Genomic DNA, 11997 nt, shown 5'->3' with positions numbered 1-11997 from the left:
TTATTCACTTTGAATTTTTTTTTTTGCAAGTTGTCATGCGTACCATGTAAGTATTTGTCATCAGTTTCTTTGCTGTTTCTTATCAGTGAAGCCTAAGGATACATTTTTGCTGAAATTATATGCATATTTTTCTACATCTCTTGTTCTCTTGTTTCTTACTCTAAGGAATGTTACTGCCATAGCTAATGATGCCTTCTGGATTTTCCCAGTGCTTGGCATTGCTCTTAAAATCTTGAACAGAGGTTGTAATCTGTTCTAGTGTTTTTGTCCTCTTCTGTCACACAGAGTTGGCACTCCTTTCTTACCCATAAGGAGCTAAAGCACGAGCTACTTCATTAGTTGTGCTGTCACATGAACTCAGTGGACCATGTAGCCTGATCACTCAAGATGAGTTCTGTGTGATCTTGTCAGAGTTTGCCTGCTTAGTGAGCAGTTGACTTCTGTTCAGGCTGGGAGTCAGCACTAATGTAAGGTAGAGACTTAAAGTCAAGGCTTTGCTAGAGCCATGGATTTGAAGTTAAAGTGGCTACTGATATTATACTCTACAGATATGTGTTTTTGATGTGGCTACAGATGTAATCAGGCTACAGGTGGGAATGCTGTTGGGAATTGTCAAAACAATATAGTGCAGATCAGTTGCCTCTGTAATGATGCATCTGTTGCCAGAGGAACTGTAGCTTGCTGTTATGGGCTAACCTTTGTAGGCAGCTAATATCATACATCTGCATTCTTGCTTTGTGTGTCCAGAGGGATGGGGAAAGAATTGGAAAGGTAAAAGTTCAAGGAAAAAACAGCTCTCGTGGGTTGAGACCAGGACAGTTTAATAGGTAAAGCAAAAGCTGTGTCTGCAAGGAAGGCAAAATAAGGAATTTATTCATTGCCCTCTTTGCCTTCAAGCTGCTATGGAGAAAGCTAACTCTGTCCCAGCCAAAACCAGCAGTTAGGACACTGTTGCAGAAGGGTTCTTTCTGCAGTGTCACAAAGAATAAAAATATCTCTGAAGCTTATTTTGCTTTGCAGAATGGGGTCTAGAACCTAAATTCCTCAAGCGGTAGGTAGTGCTTTAACCACTGCACTGTTAGGCTTCTGAGTTAACTAGACGAAGTCCTTTTAGAAAGGCATGATGTTCAGTTTACAAGTTCTAATGCAAGTACTGGTGCTTAAGACCATTTTATTGAAGTCTGACTTCCTCAATCTCCTTTGCACATGTACAGGCTTGCCAGCATAATAGCCAATTCTTGAACATGTTGACAGAGCTATGCTTCTTGGCTGACTATACAATGAAAAGCTTTTGCCCCCTCACCAACTTGTCATCGTAATCACTCTGAATGGATTCTTATTTAAGCTCTTCCTTTTGTATTTGCTCTAAAAAGAGTATTATTTGGGGTCTGATTCTGCTGGCTAAGTGGTTTCTGCTCTTAAGCTGTCGTGTTCTTTCTGATTTTTCTGCCTTGAGGAATAATTATTAGTTGTAGAAGGTGATCATCAGTGGTTGGGATAGATGCTTTTGCATGATTTGGTCTTCCTGTAGTCAGACTGCTTTAAAGTTAATCTGCAGTACAGTGTAAGACATCAAGAAAGCTCTTTGTACTCAGTTTAGAGTTAATCTTCCTGACTTTACAGTGTGTGGTTCTCTACTGCCCCAGTGTGACCGTAAAGCTGGCTGCTATCTGTGAGTATTAGGGCTGCATGGGTTGGTTGTAGATCCTGGTAGTTGCCAGGAATGGGCTGCAGGCCTGCTGAAGTGATCCAAAAATAAAATTAACTGCATGCTGATCCCTTAATACCAAATAGTTTGGGCTTAGATCAGTGTATCTAGTGTGGCCTGCTGTTTCTATTTGCTTCCAACTTGCTTTCGGAGGCTTTCATGGGAGCTACCCATATACATGCAGATTAAACATGCGGATTCAGTTATCTAAACACAGGCATTTAGAGCCCTATCTGATTCCTAGATGCTGCACTAGAAGACTACAAGTCTCTTGTAGGTGTTGCCCATCCTTGGGTACATCCTAGGGTTTCTCAGCACCATGTCTTCTTGAAGTGGCTAAGCCTGTCTCACGTGCTATGTGTCTTTTTTTTCTTTCAGCTGAATGTACATGTCTTCTTTCAAAAGCAATCACTTAGAAGATATCAGTTTTTCATTCTAGCAGTCACAGTTGATGTTCTCAGAAAGGTATTTGAGTTGTAAAGAAGTTGTATTGCATCTCCCATTTCCTTCTGGTGTGTTGTATTACACCCAAGTGACACCTGCACACAAGAATGTTGGAGTGGTTTTTATAGACTTTTATTAGTGTGTAAGCACATCCATGGTGCATATAAAACTGTAACAGTTGATTTAATTTGAACAAATGATATTTTATTTTTCAGTATGTGATTAAAAAGGCATTTCCACCTTGTGAATGGTGCATCAGGGGTGTAGTAACCAGGAAAAAAAATACTATATTGAATACTTAAGACAAAATGAAAGTTTAAGAAAAGATTAACTGACCAATGCCTTTTTTCCTGCAACAGTCCTACAAATCCTTTGTAAACTTCAGTTCACTGAGATTTAAATTGTCTGAACTACTGGAACTCACTTTCTTGGAAGATTCTTCATGAATTGCTCTGAGTTTATAACAAAACTTCTCAAAAACATTTCATGATAAAAGTTCTGGAGTACTTTTAACATGAATCTATACATTGGAGACAAGGCAGTTGTGCTTTCATCATCATCCAGAGGAGTGGGTGTGTGTGACCTTGACACTAAGAGTAGACTTAAACAGTGCTAAATATCATCCTCCCTCCCCTTGCTGCAGTGCAATTTTAAGCGTGTTTATTCACTGGCTTTTCCATTGAGATCTCCATCTCTTCCATCAATTTCTTGTTCACCTCCATCTGTTGCATTCTCAATTATTCTTCTGCCTCCAGATCTACGTGGTGGGGCAAAAGATACTGGTTCATTTCCTCTCCTGCAATAACAAAATAAAATCAGATGTTAAGTCATTTACAGCCCTCACAAATAATCATAGAGTTTTGTAACAGTACCTGTGGGTCTGAGGTTTTTAAAACAAAAACAGCCAAGAGCTGTGGCCACCTAACATAGTTGTCTTCTCTGTAGCATCTGAAACTAATATGTGGACAGATTGAGACTCCCACTTGCTTGGAACTGTGATGGGATTCCTGTTCTTGTCCTTGAAGTCTATTCTAAATTGATTCATCTGCTCCAAATGCCCTAAATTCCTTTCTTTTTTTTTTTTTTTTTTTTCCCCCCTTTGGGACTACAACTGAATGTCCTTAGAAGGGATTGGGAAAAAGGAATTGCTTATCCCCCACATCATCAGTGGAGCACTGATCCTGCATTTCTCAAAGATCAAGAAGACACAGAAAGCTCATGCTGAATTTTTGGTCTGAATAAGCTCACCAGTTACAGAAGACTAGTGAGGCCAGAGACTGGAGCAGTGCTGTAGATGTCAGTGGGTGTTTTCTGATCCCACAGTCAGGCTGTGTTGCTCAGAGTACCACAGGTGCTGTGACGTGGTGTTCTAGGCTGTGAGTAGCTCCAGCCTTTTCCACAATGGGGAGGAAGCCATCACTGTGTTGTGGAACTGTTATAATTCATGTGCTGACGCTCAGTAGAGACAATGTGTGATAGAAAAGCTCGCAGAAAATGTTTTTTTCCCATGTTACCCCTTTTCTTTTCCCTTCTCCCTCCCATCCCCATAGATTTCATAGCTACAGCCCAAGCCAGGGACACTTTGGTCCTCAAGGTTAATATCTTTGGGAGGTGTGAGCAAGTGAGACAGAAGATGAGTATGTCTCATCTTGGCCTTCATTGCTTGTGTGCTACAAAACATTGGAGTTTTGTAACATGGCCTCTCACTTGCTCTTAATTAAGCAAACCTTTGTAAAGGCTTGAGACCACAGACATAAGCAACAGAATAAATTCATGATCACTGAATGTTATGCCAAAATGACTAATTTGGTATTAAAATGTATCCAACTCTGCACTTTTGGGTACAGCAATCATGTGTAAATATTTAAAGGCTTGTCTTGTCCTTGCAAAAGACTAAGCCAGAGTTGTCCTTTCTGCAGCAGCTATTCAAGTTCAAAGTTCTGTCTTCCATATTAGGAAGCAGATAAGAATGTTAGCTGGCCTAAATTATTTTGGAGTACAAACCAAACCTGTGTTTCCAAGATAGAACACATTGCGTACATATATAGTTCTTGTTTTGTTTTTCCAACCCTGTATGGTAACTTAATTTTGATGTGAGCAAGCAACTTGCTGGATAATAACACTTAAGATCTACTCTTAGCCTTAGTTCTTCTGAGGCACGTATTAGAAGACTTTAAGATAAGGGTATGTTTCTACTCTGTTGTGTTTGACAGATTAAACCAGCCGCATCTACTATTTCATGATGGCAGGTATTTGTTACTAGGCTCTGGTTAGGTCAATACATTTGTTTGATCTTGTCAATGAAGATCTCTGTCTTCATCAGGAAGAGCTCTTTGGATCCCTTCCCTCCTTGGGCTCTTGCTATCTAGACTTACATACAAGGCATTTGTCAAATGGCTTTTTACACTCTTGTAGTTCATTGGAGTACTATAAAAGAACATGTTACTGGTGGAGAGTAACAGAGTGTAACCAAGTTTTGCAGTACAGTTTTGGCTACAAAGAAAGTGAACTTCCTTCAAATTGGTATTGGTCCCATTTATAAATAATTTTTAAATCTGTTAATCTAAAACAGGTTTATGGCTTTGATAATATTCTTGTGATCATCTGCATCAGTACTTTTAGAGTAATGCATACAGCTGAGGCAAGCCCTAAGCATTAGTGTTTTGCTTAGCATCTATTTAGTCTACCTTTGAACAAGTGCTACTGGAGTGATGCTTTAATCACGCTCTGGGAAAATTAGGCTGACTAAAAGGCACATGCAAGGACAAGACAGCTTCTTTAAATATTTGTGTATTCACAGCGAAATTCAGCATATGTAAAATAGAAGATATACAAATATTACAAGGCAGTAGCTCTTTAATTTTTGCAACAGCAGGTGTCATTCCTACTTCTACAGAATGTGATGAGGTGTGATGTAATGCTGTGCTGTTTTACAGTGTTCACGTTAATTTCTGTCTGTGCTTTACGTTTCAGTAGCAGTAGACAAGCAACACACTGTAGACAAGCAAGGTAATGTCTGCAAAATAGTTTTAAAAGCCTTAGTAATAGCTGTTTGTAAGCAACCACAGGCACAGTGCTATGTAACAAAAGGCACAATTTCCTTTTATTCATGATTGGATGGCATAAATGTGTAATAAACCACATGCAAACAAGGTATTCTAAAATCTTGTGAATTAGGGTCTTACCTTAGACTCAACATTACAATATGCTTAAGAAACAATGTGAAACACTTAACATGCTGTGACACTTCATGTTCATTAGTGCTTTAAATCAATTTTACTAATTAATAGTGTATTTGATTTGCAAATTTTTCATCTTTGGCTGTAAATAGGTGCAAAAAAAAAAAAAGACAATTGACATGCAGAAAATGTCAGAGTACTTTATTGGGTACTCTGTTGGTAGAGCTTATAAGAAGTGAGAATGCAACACTGGTAAGTCTACGTCAGTACGTAGCCTACTTGTAAAAAAAGTTGTATTGCTGATGAACAGCTGATGATAGCTAGATTATTGTAATATTTGTTTCTTTTTAAAAAAAATTAATGCCAAGATATCCAAGCCTTCACAGTTTGCAGAAACCTCACATAATTTTTACTTGGGCCAAAGAAAATGGAATTTGTACGACACAAGCTAGCTGCAAAGTTGAAGGCATGGTACCTGCTTAGTCATGCGAAGGTTCCTGTGTCCCTCTGAAACAGAGATAAAGAATCCCGGGCAGTTATACTAAGCACATAGTCATGATCAGAGGTAGGTATATTACTTTTAAATAATTAAAGTACATTACCGCCAATTACAGTACATTCAGGTCAAACAAAAAAATAATCTGCTATTCAATGTAAATATCCTTTTCTATGTAAAAAAGGCTGAATACAGCAGCTATTTTGTAACACAGCCAGTAGTGTGTACCAACCAAGGTGGTACTAACAGAGAAGGCTACCACATCCCTAACTCTTTGCTTTGAAGTATCTACGTCTGAAGTTGCATGCATGTCAATGGAAAAACTCAACTACAGCAGCAAGAACATAACTAGGCAGGTGCTTTAGTTTCATTGGAATTACTTTTTGTTTTTAGGTAGAAAGCAGAGTTCTACAGTTTGATGATGCAGATACAGAAATTTCCTATGAATCAAGTCAGCCTGTGTTTCTGTCTTAGTGTTTTCAGATCCAACAAGTGCAGGAAAACTCAGGTATGTATCTGACTGCTGACAGCTTTATCTTTTTCCCAGTCAGTTTTAATAAGGAAAATGCAAAATAATATTTTGGTCTTTCCTTGGTCTGATGACCCTATATAAGGAAAGGTGAGGTTCAGAAACCTTTGAATGAGAGTTGTATAACCTGCTTTGCCTTTTGCTGTCTGTGAAAATGCACAAGACTTATCACAGTCATTACATATGAGCTGTGTGTGTGTGTAAGTATGAAAAGCATGACCATTTCTACCCATTTGTAACTGTAGAAATATGTATGGCCACAGGAGTATTTTCAAAAGCAACCAAGCCTAATTCTGTTCCTATTTAAGTCAACAGCAGTTTTGGATAGAAAAATAGTAAGGCCTGTGCCATGTTGTCACAGTTGTTGATCTCTCAGCTAAAATCCTGAGACTACTGCAGTCCATGATATGCACTTCACCTTCTGACTTTGGCTTCTTGTTGCATTTGCCAAGCTAACACTGCAAAGTTACTCCTTGTGTTCATTATCTGTGCCTGTTTGTTACTTGAATAGATTATTTTATTTTTTACTTCCTTAGTTTAATGCTAAATTTTCAATTTTTCCTCAAACAATGGCACTCTACCTTAACTTGCTCTTCAGTGCTGCAACCTCCCGGCCCAGGGCGTCGTTGCTCTCAGTAGCTTCATCCAGCTCCCTCTGCAGCTTCCTGCGGTTTGCATTGATACGTTGAGACTCCTCCTCAGCCTCCTCCAGCTGCCTTTTCAGCTGCTTGAGTCGTAGGTTGCCCTTCTCAGCCTACAAGACAAAATTAAAGTAATTCTTCAAGTTGAAATACATCTGATAGCTTTAGATTCTCATTTAAATTTCATATTTCTATTCATATTTCTATTGAGAGTTTTCTTCTCTATCAAAGGCAAAACTTAAAATCTAAAAACGTAAATATAACTACTTTGTGGGAGTTCAATTTGCTGATGCAAACTTAATTCTTTATTTTGCTACACAGTCCTGACTCTGCATTTCTGGTTTGCAGGTTGATACGTGTTATGTAAAGTTAAATATCTCAGTAGGATACAAAATGTAATCATGGTCTCCATTTGTGTACCAAAAGGGATGTTGTGCAGAGTCCTATATATCACAGTGTATAGTCAGACTGTTGGTCTATTGACAAGGGTAGTGCTTTGGCACTTCTCTCAGCATGGAAGAAAAATCAAATTGTCACATCTTTTAGCAAAAGGCTTTATAGCTGTCCTAGCACAGACCCTTCTTGAGGTATAACACGGAATCTTGCTTTTTTAGGAAAGGCAGAAATCTGAAAATTTTTAGTAAAACTCGAAAATGTCTGTGCCCTTGGCTAACACCTTTATGATGCAGACTCATACCTGATCTCTGTATTGCTCTGCTTGTTTTTTCTCGTCCTCCACCTGCAGCAATGCATCCTTCAACTTCTTGTCCTTCTGGCGTAATGTCTTGGCTGCAGCCTGCTTCTCTCTGCAAATGACAGTGCAACATTTGGTGATGTGGCTTGATGTGGCACCAAGGAACCATATGGTAAAGGCCTATCTGAATGTAACAGATGAATTCTAAGCAAGATGTAAATGTCTTTGATTAAAAACAAACAAAAAAAAAAACAATGTGTTTTTGCTGCATGATAAGTTCCTGAGGGGATAAAGAGATCTAAAACACAAATTGACTTCCTCAGTTAATAGTCCTACAAATGGCACAGTGTATGATAGAGAATCTGCTAGGATCACGTGGTAAAGTAAGGGGGCAGATTCTTACCATTACCAATAGAACTTTTCAGCAATAAAATGGTTTTTTACTCAGTCTGTAATAACTCCAATTTTAGTGGCCGTGTCTCTAAGGAATGTTATGCGGGGAGAGAATTTACCAAACATTAATGGTTCTGAGAACCTGATTACACAAATATATATGCATTTGTTTACTTTGTTTCATTAACTGGAACAATAAATGGATGTCTATGCCTCTGCAAGCCTAAGTACCTGGCCTCCTGTTCCAATTGCTCTTCAAGAGAAGCAATTTTGGCCTCCAGAGCAGCAATTGTGCTTTTGAATTTAGACTTCACGGCTCCCTCCATCTCTTGCAGTTTACTCCTCAGCTCCTTGTTCTGCCTCTCCAATTGCTGCCTGGCATTTTCATTCTTCTGTGCGGTTGCTCGTTCTGTTGCCAGCTCATTGTTCAGTTGCTCTGCCTGCAAGGGCAAGAATGGATGTTGTCAAAAGCGTTGTGTACTTTCAGGGAAAATCAGGTGGTGATTCATGGTGGCAGTTCTCCAAATATATTTTCAAAGCCACAGATAACTTTCACTGGAATACAAACAAAGTGACACACGTGCTGTAATGAACTCTACCTGCTGCACCGCTTTCCTCATGCGATCACTCATTGTCTCTATGTTGCTGTGCTCTTCATCTAGCTCTTCCTCCAGCTGGGCAATTCTTGCCTCTAGGCGCCGTTTCTCATCCTGTAGGATTGTTCTGTAAGTTTAAATTTAAGAAGTGTACAGTTATGGCTCTGACCAATTGAACACACATAAAGCTATTAGGAACTACCTATGATTCACCAGGAAAAGAAAATCAGATAGCGAAACCATTCAGGTGCACACATGTTGTATTGTTAAGACTGGATATCTATTAGGACAGGAATACACCTTCTTTTGGGAACTGTGCAATTTTCAGCAGCATGCTTATAGCTCTGTGAATAATCCAATCTATTCTTACCTTCCAGAAGCAGCACTTGCAAGTTCCTCTGCCATCTCTTCTTTCTCCAGATCTGCTTGTTTGCGAGCTCTCTCTGCAGCAGCCAGATCCTAGGAGTGAAGAAAAATGCAGCATAGCAAAGAAATGAGCAAGTGTTCTCACAAAGTTACACAACTATGAGCTCTCGAAAACTGGTGTAAGCTTGGTTGTCTGGTTAATGGAATAAACTCTTAAATCATAAATGTCTGGGAAGAATGTCTAGCTATTGAGAACAATTTGTATTGGATCGTAGAGTTGATTTCCCTTTAAACCCGAATTGTGCTTTCCTCCAAGGTGAGCTTGACCTGGCTATGCTCAGATGTATATTCAACAACGCCACTGGAGAGCATGAAACATATTACAAATTTTGTTTTTAATTTTCCATCTCTAGCTATTATATCATATCAATGCAGTTCTGTCTAGCTACTGAAGATCTTGTATATTCTGTGTAATACTGCTTTAAAAGTTTTCCATTTTACCTCTTGAAGCTGGATGAGTTCAGCTTCAAGGTTCTTGGCTTTCTTCTCATTTTCTCTGGCTGTAGCGAATATTTCTTCTCTGGCAGCCCGTGCATCATCCAGGTCTCGTTGGTAGTCCTTCATCTGAGCCTTGTTGAAAAGAATAACGAAAGTTTATTTTTGTCTAGTTTTACAACAACATCAATGCAAAGAAATGTGCACATAATAGGACACAAGCATAGTAGAATCACAAAGCTTTTGTGTATTTTCTGTAGAGATCAGCTAGCATATGCTGAGAGACTCTTAATTATTCTAAAGAGAGTGATGCTTCCACTTGTGTGCTGTAGTTTTTGTAATGCCTATTGACCTTATTTCCCTTGCATGTTTGCGGGTGTGCCATCTTAATCTTTATGAATATTCCGGTTCTTTGTTTATCTGTCAGCATATGACAAAAGAGTAGAAAAAACTGGATTTGTGGGTTTTACATACCTGTAGTTTGCGAAGTTGTTTGATGGCTTCTTCCCGAGCTTTGTTAGCAGAATCAACTTGGCTTTCTAGATCTTTGACATCAACCTCCAACTTCTTTTTGGCTGCAGCTGCCAGGGCGCGTTGCTTCCGCTCATCTTCCAGTTCCGTTTCATGTTCGTGGAGCTGATTGTTAGAGAAGACACGTATAGAAAGCATTCTTCAATACTCTTAAACACTGTGTAACTCTGGATAACCTGCATAATCTGTGTCTATTAACTGTGATATTACTAGCAGTTAAAATGCATTTTCTTTTTCAAAAATTGAAGATTCTCCAAAGGAGTCAGCATTGTGGGCCTGTACTTTTGGAAATAAGATGACTATGGGATTTCTCCTTGCTGTAACAATGCTACTGTACAAATAGGCTCTGTCCTGTCTGTTTGCCTTTCCAATACTTTGGTATCTATTTCATGTACTTTAGGAAGGCAGACATGTCAGAAACTGTCTTATTTCACTTGCTCTAAGAACACAGGAAAAGTATTTACTGTGCTAGGGAAAATAATTCACATGTTTTCTACTGTATTGACTGTAGTGTTGACTTGCTACATCTGTTAGCAACTGTGTGCTTGCTACTGAAATGCAAAATATAATACTGTTAGGCTATCTTTATATATATAATGCTTTCTTATTATAGTGAAGTGCTTTACTAATGGCATGAGCCTGGGAGCATTCAGGTTTTTTGGTTTTGTTACTGTGTTTGTAATAGTAAAATGATACCTGTTTAAGGAGTTGTCTCCTCTTCTCCTCATTCTGTTCATCTCTGGCCTGTAAATCTCTTTCAAACTGGCTTTTCATGGCTTGCATATTAACTTCCAACCGAAGTTTGGCATCTTCAGCAGCCTGTAACTCATCCTCTAACTCTTCTAATTGTGTCTTCATTTCTTCTACTTGCTGTTCAAGTGTCCGTTTAGACTTCTCCAATTCATGGACCTTTTAAGCAATGAAATAGATTTGTTATACAAAAATAAATCCAGTTAAACCCAGCTTATTTTTTATATAGGTCACATCTGAAAATATCAGCTGCAGACAGTGAATGAGCTAATTTGAGTTAATTGCATTTTTTGTATACTTAGTCTCCCTTGAAACAACCTGAGATTCTTTACACTTTATTATGTACTGATTTTAATCAGTCAAGTATCAGCAGTGAATTTAGTTCATATTAGAAGTGATATTATCACTGTAATAAAAGAAGTGATCAGTAATGTAACAGTGGAAATTTGCTGCAGCTATACAAGTACATGTTAAGCTGGTGGTAAGGTCACATCACTAAAATGAGACCTGCAGAGTTTACCACTTAAAAGTTCTTTATTAAATTACTAAATGAATTAGAAAATCTTTAATATTTTCCAGTCTTAGAAATCAATCTTCAGGCTTGAAGCCATGTTAAGAATAAAAGTAACTTACAGTTACTTTGCCAAGTCCCTTGAAGGTTTGGATGCAAATGGAACAAACTTGGAGTTCTGCACAAAATACCTGATCTTGCTGAATGAATCTGTGTGCTACAGAAAGCTCCCCACACTGAAAACAATTATCTGTTTGTTAGCTGCTGTTCTAACTTATTGTGAAAATCATTCTGAGCCCAAAACTTACATTCTTGCCAACATCATCTTTGGAGCTAACAAGGTCTTCCATTTCAGCTTTCAACATTTTGTTTGTTCTCTCCAGTTCTTCTTTGGCTTCCAATGCCTCTTCAAGTGCACGGGCCAAGGACAGAGCCTTTGTTTCTTTTTCTCTAGCTTCAGCTTCTGCTCTATCCCTTTCATCTGCATATTTTGAAGAGATGTTTTTCTCTTCAGCCAGCATCTATAAAATGATAGTGTTAACATAGGAATATTACTATAAGGTTTTCTTCTGTTACAACTTTCTTGTCAGTTGATAATGACAAAGAGAAATCTGCATTTTAATTTCTATTTATATGCATTAATCAACTGCTATATGATATGTTT

General features: G+C 38.4%; 1 protein-coding gene across 4 annotated transcripts in view; it reads right to left on the bottom strand.

Annotated features, from left to right (window-relative positions):
• Positions 1–2268: 2268 nt before the first annotated feature.
• Positions 2269–11997, bottom strand: part of MYH11 (myosin heavy chain 11) — a 55856-nt gene continuing 46127 nt past the window's right edge. For 2 of the 4 annotated variants that reach the window (XM_042827556.1, XM_042827557.1), the window contains 10 exons: positions 11642–11854; positions 10769–10981; positions 10016–10177; positions 9548–9676; positions 9051–9139; positions 8684–8807; positions 8316–8524; positions 7695–7803; positions 6938–7110; positions 2269–2948 (listed from right to left, as the gene is read on the bottom strand). In XM_042827556.1, coding sequence (XP_042683490.1) covers positions 2813–2948; positions 6938–7110; positions 7695–7803; positions 8316–8524; positions 8684–8807; positions 9051–9139; positions 9548–9676; positions 10016–10177; positions 10769–10981; positions 11642–11854 — 1557 coding nt within the window. In that variant the 3' untranslated portion in view covers positions 2269–2812. Of the gene's footprint in view, positions 2949–5806; positions 5839–6937; positions 7111–7694; positions 7804–8315; positions 8525–8683; positions 8808–9050; positions 9140–9547; positions 9677–10015; positions 10178–10768; positions 10982–11641; positions 11855–11997 lie in introns of all 4 variants that reach the window. The other 2 variants (XM_042827558.1, XM_042827559.1) reach the window with 2 other exon arrangements.

Source organism: Centrocercus urophasianus, unplaced genomic scaffold (genome assembly GCF_019232065.1).
Source record: "Centrocercus urophasianus isolate 14NV4802_14NV808 unplaced genomic scaffold, USGS_Curo_1.0 seq_29, whole genome shotgun sequence".
Lineage (NCBI taxonomy): Eukaryota > Metazoa > Chordata > Aves > Galliformes > Phasianidae > Centrocercus > Centrocercus urophasianus.
The sequence above is the reverse complement of the archived record's forward strand: the minus strand, read 5'-3'. Positions and strand labels throughout refer to the sequence as shown.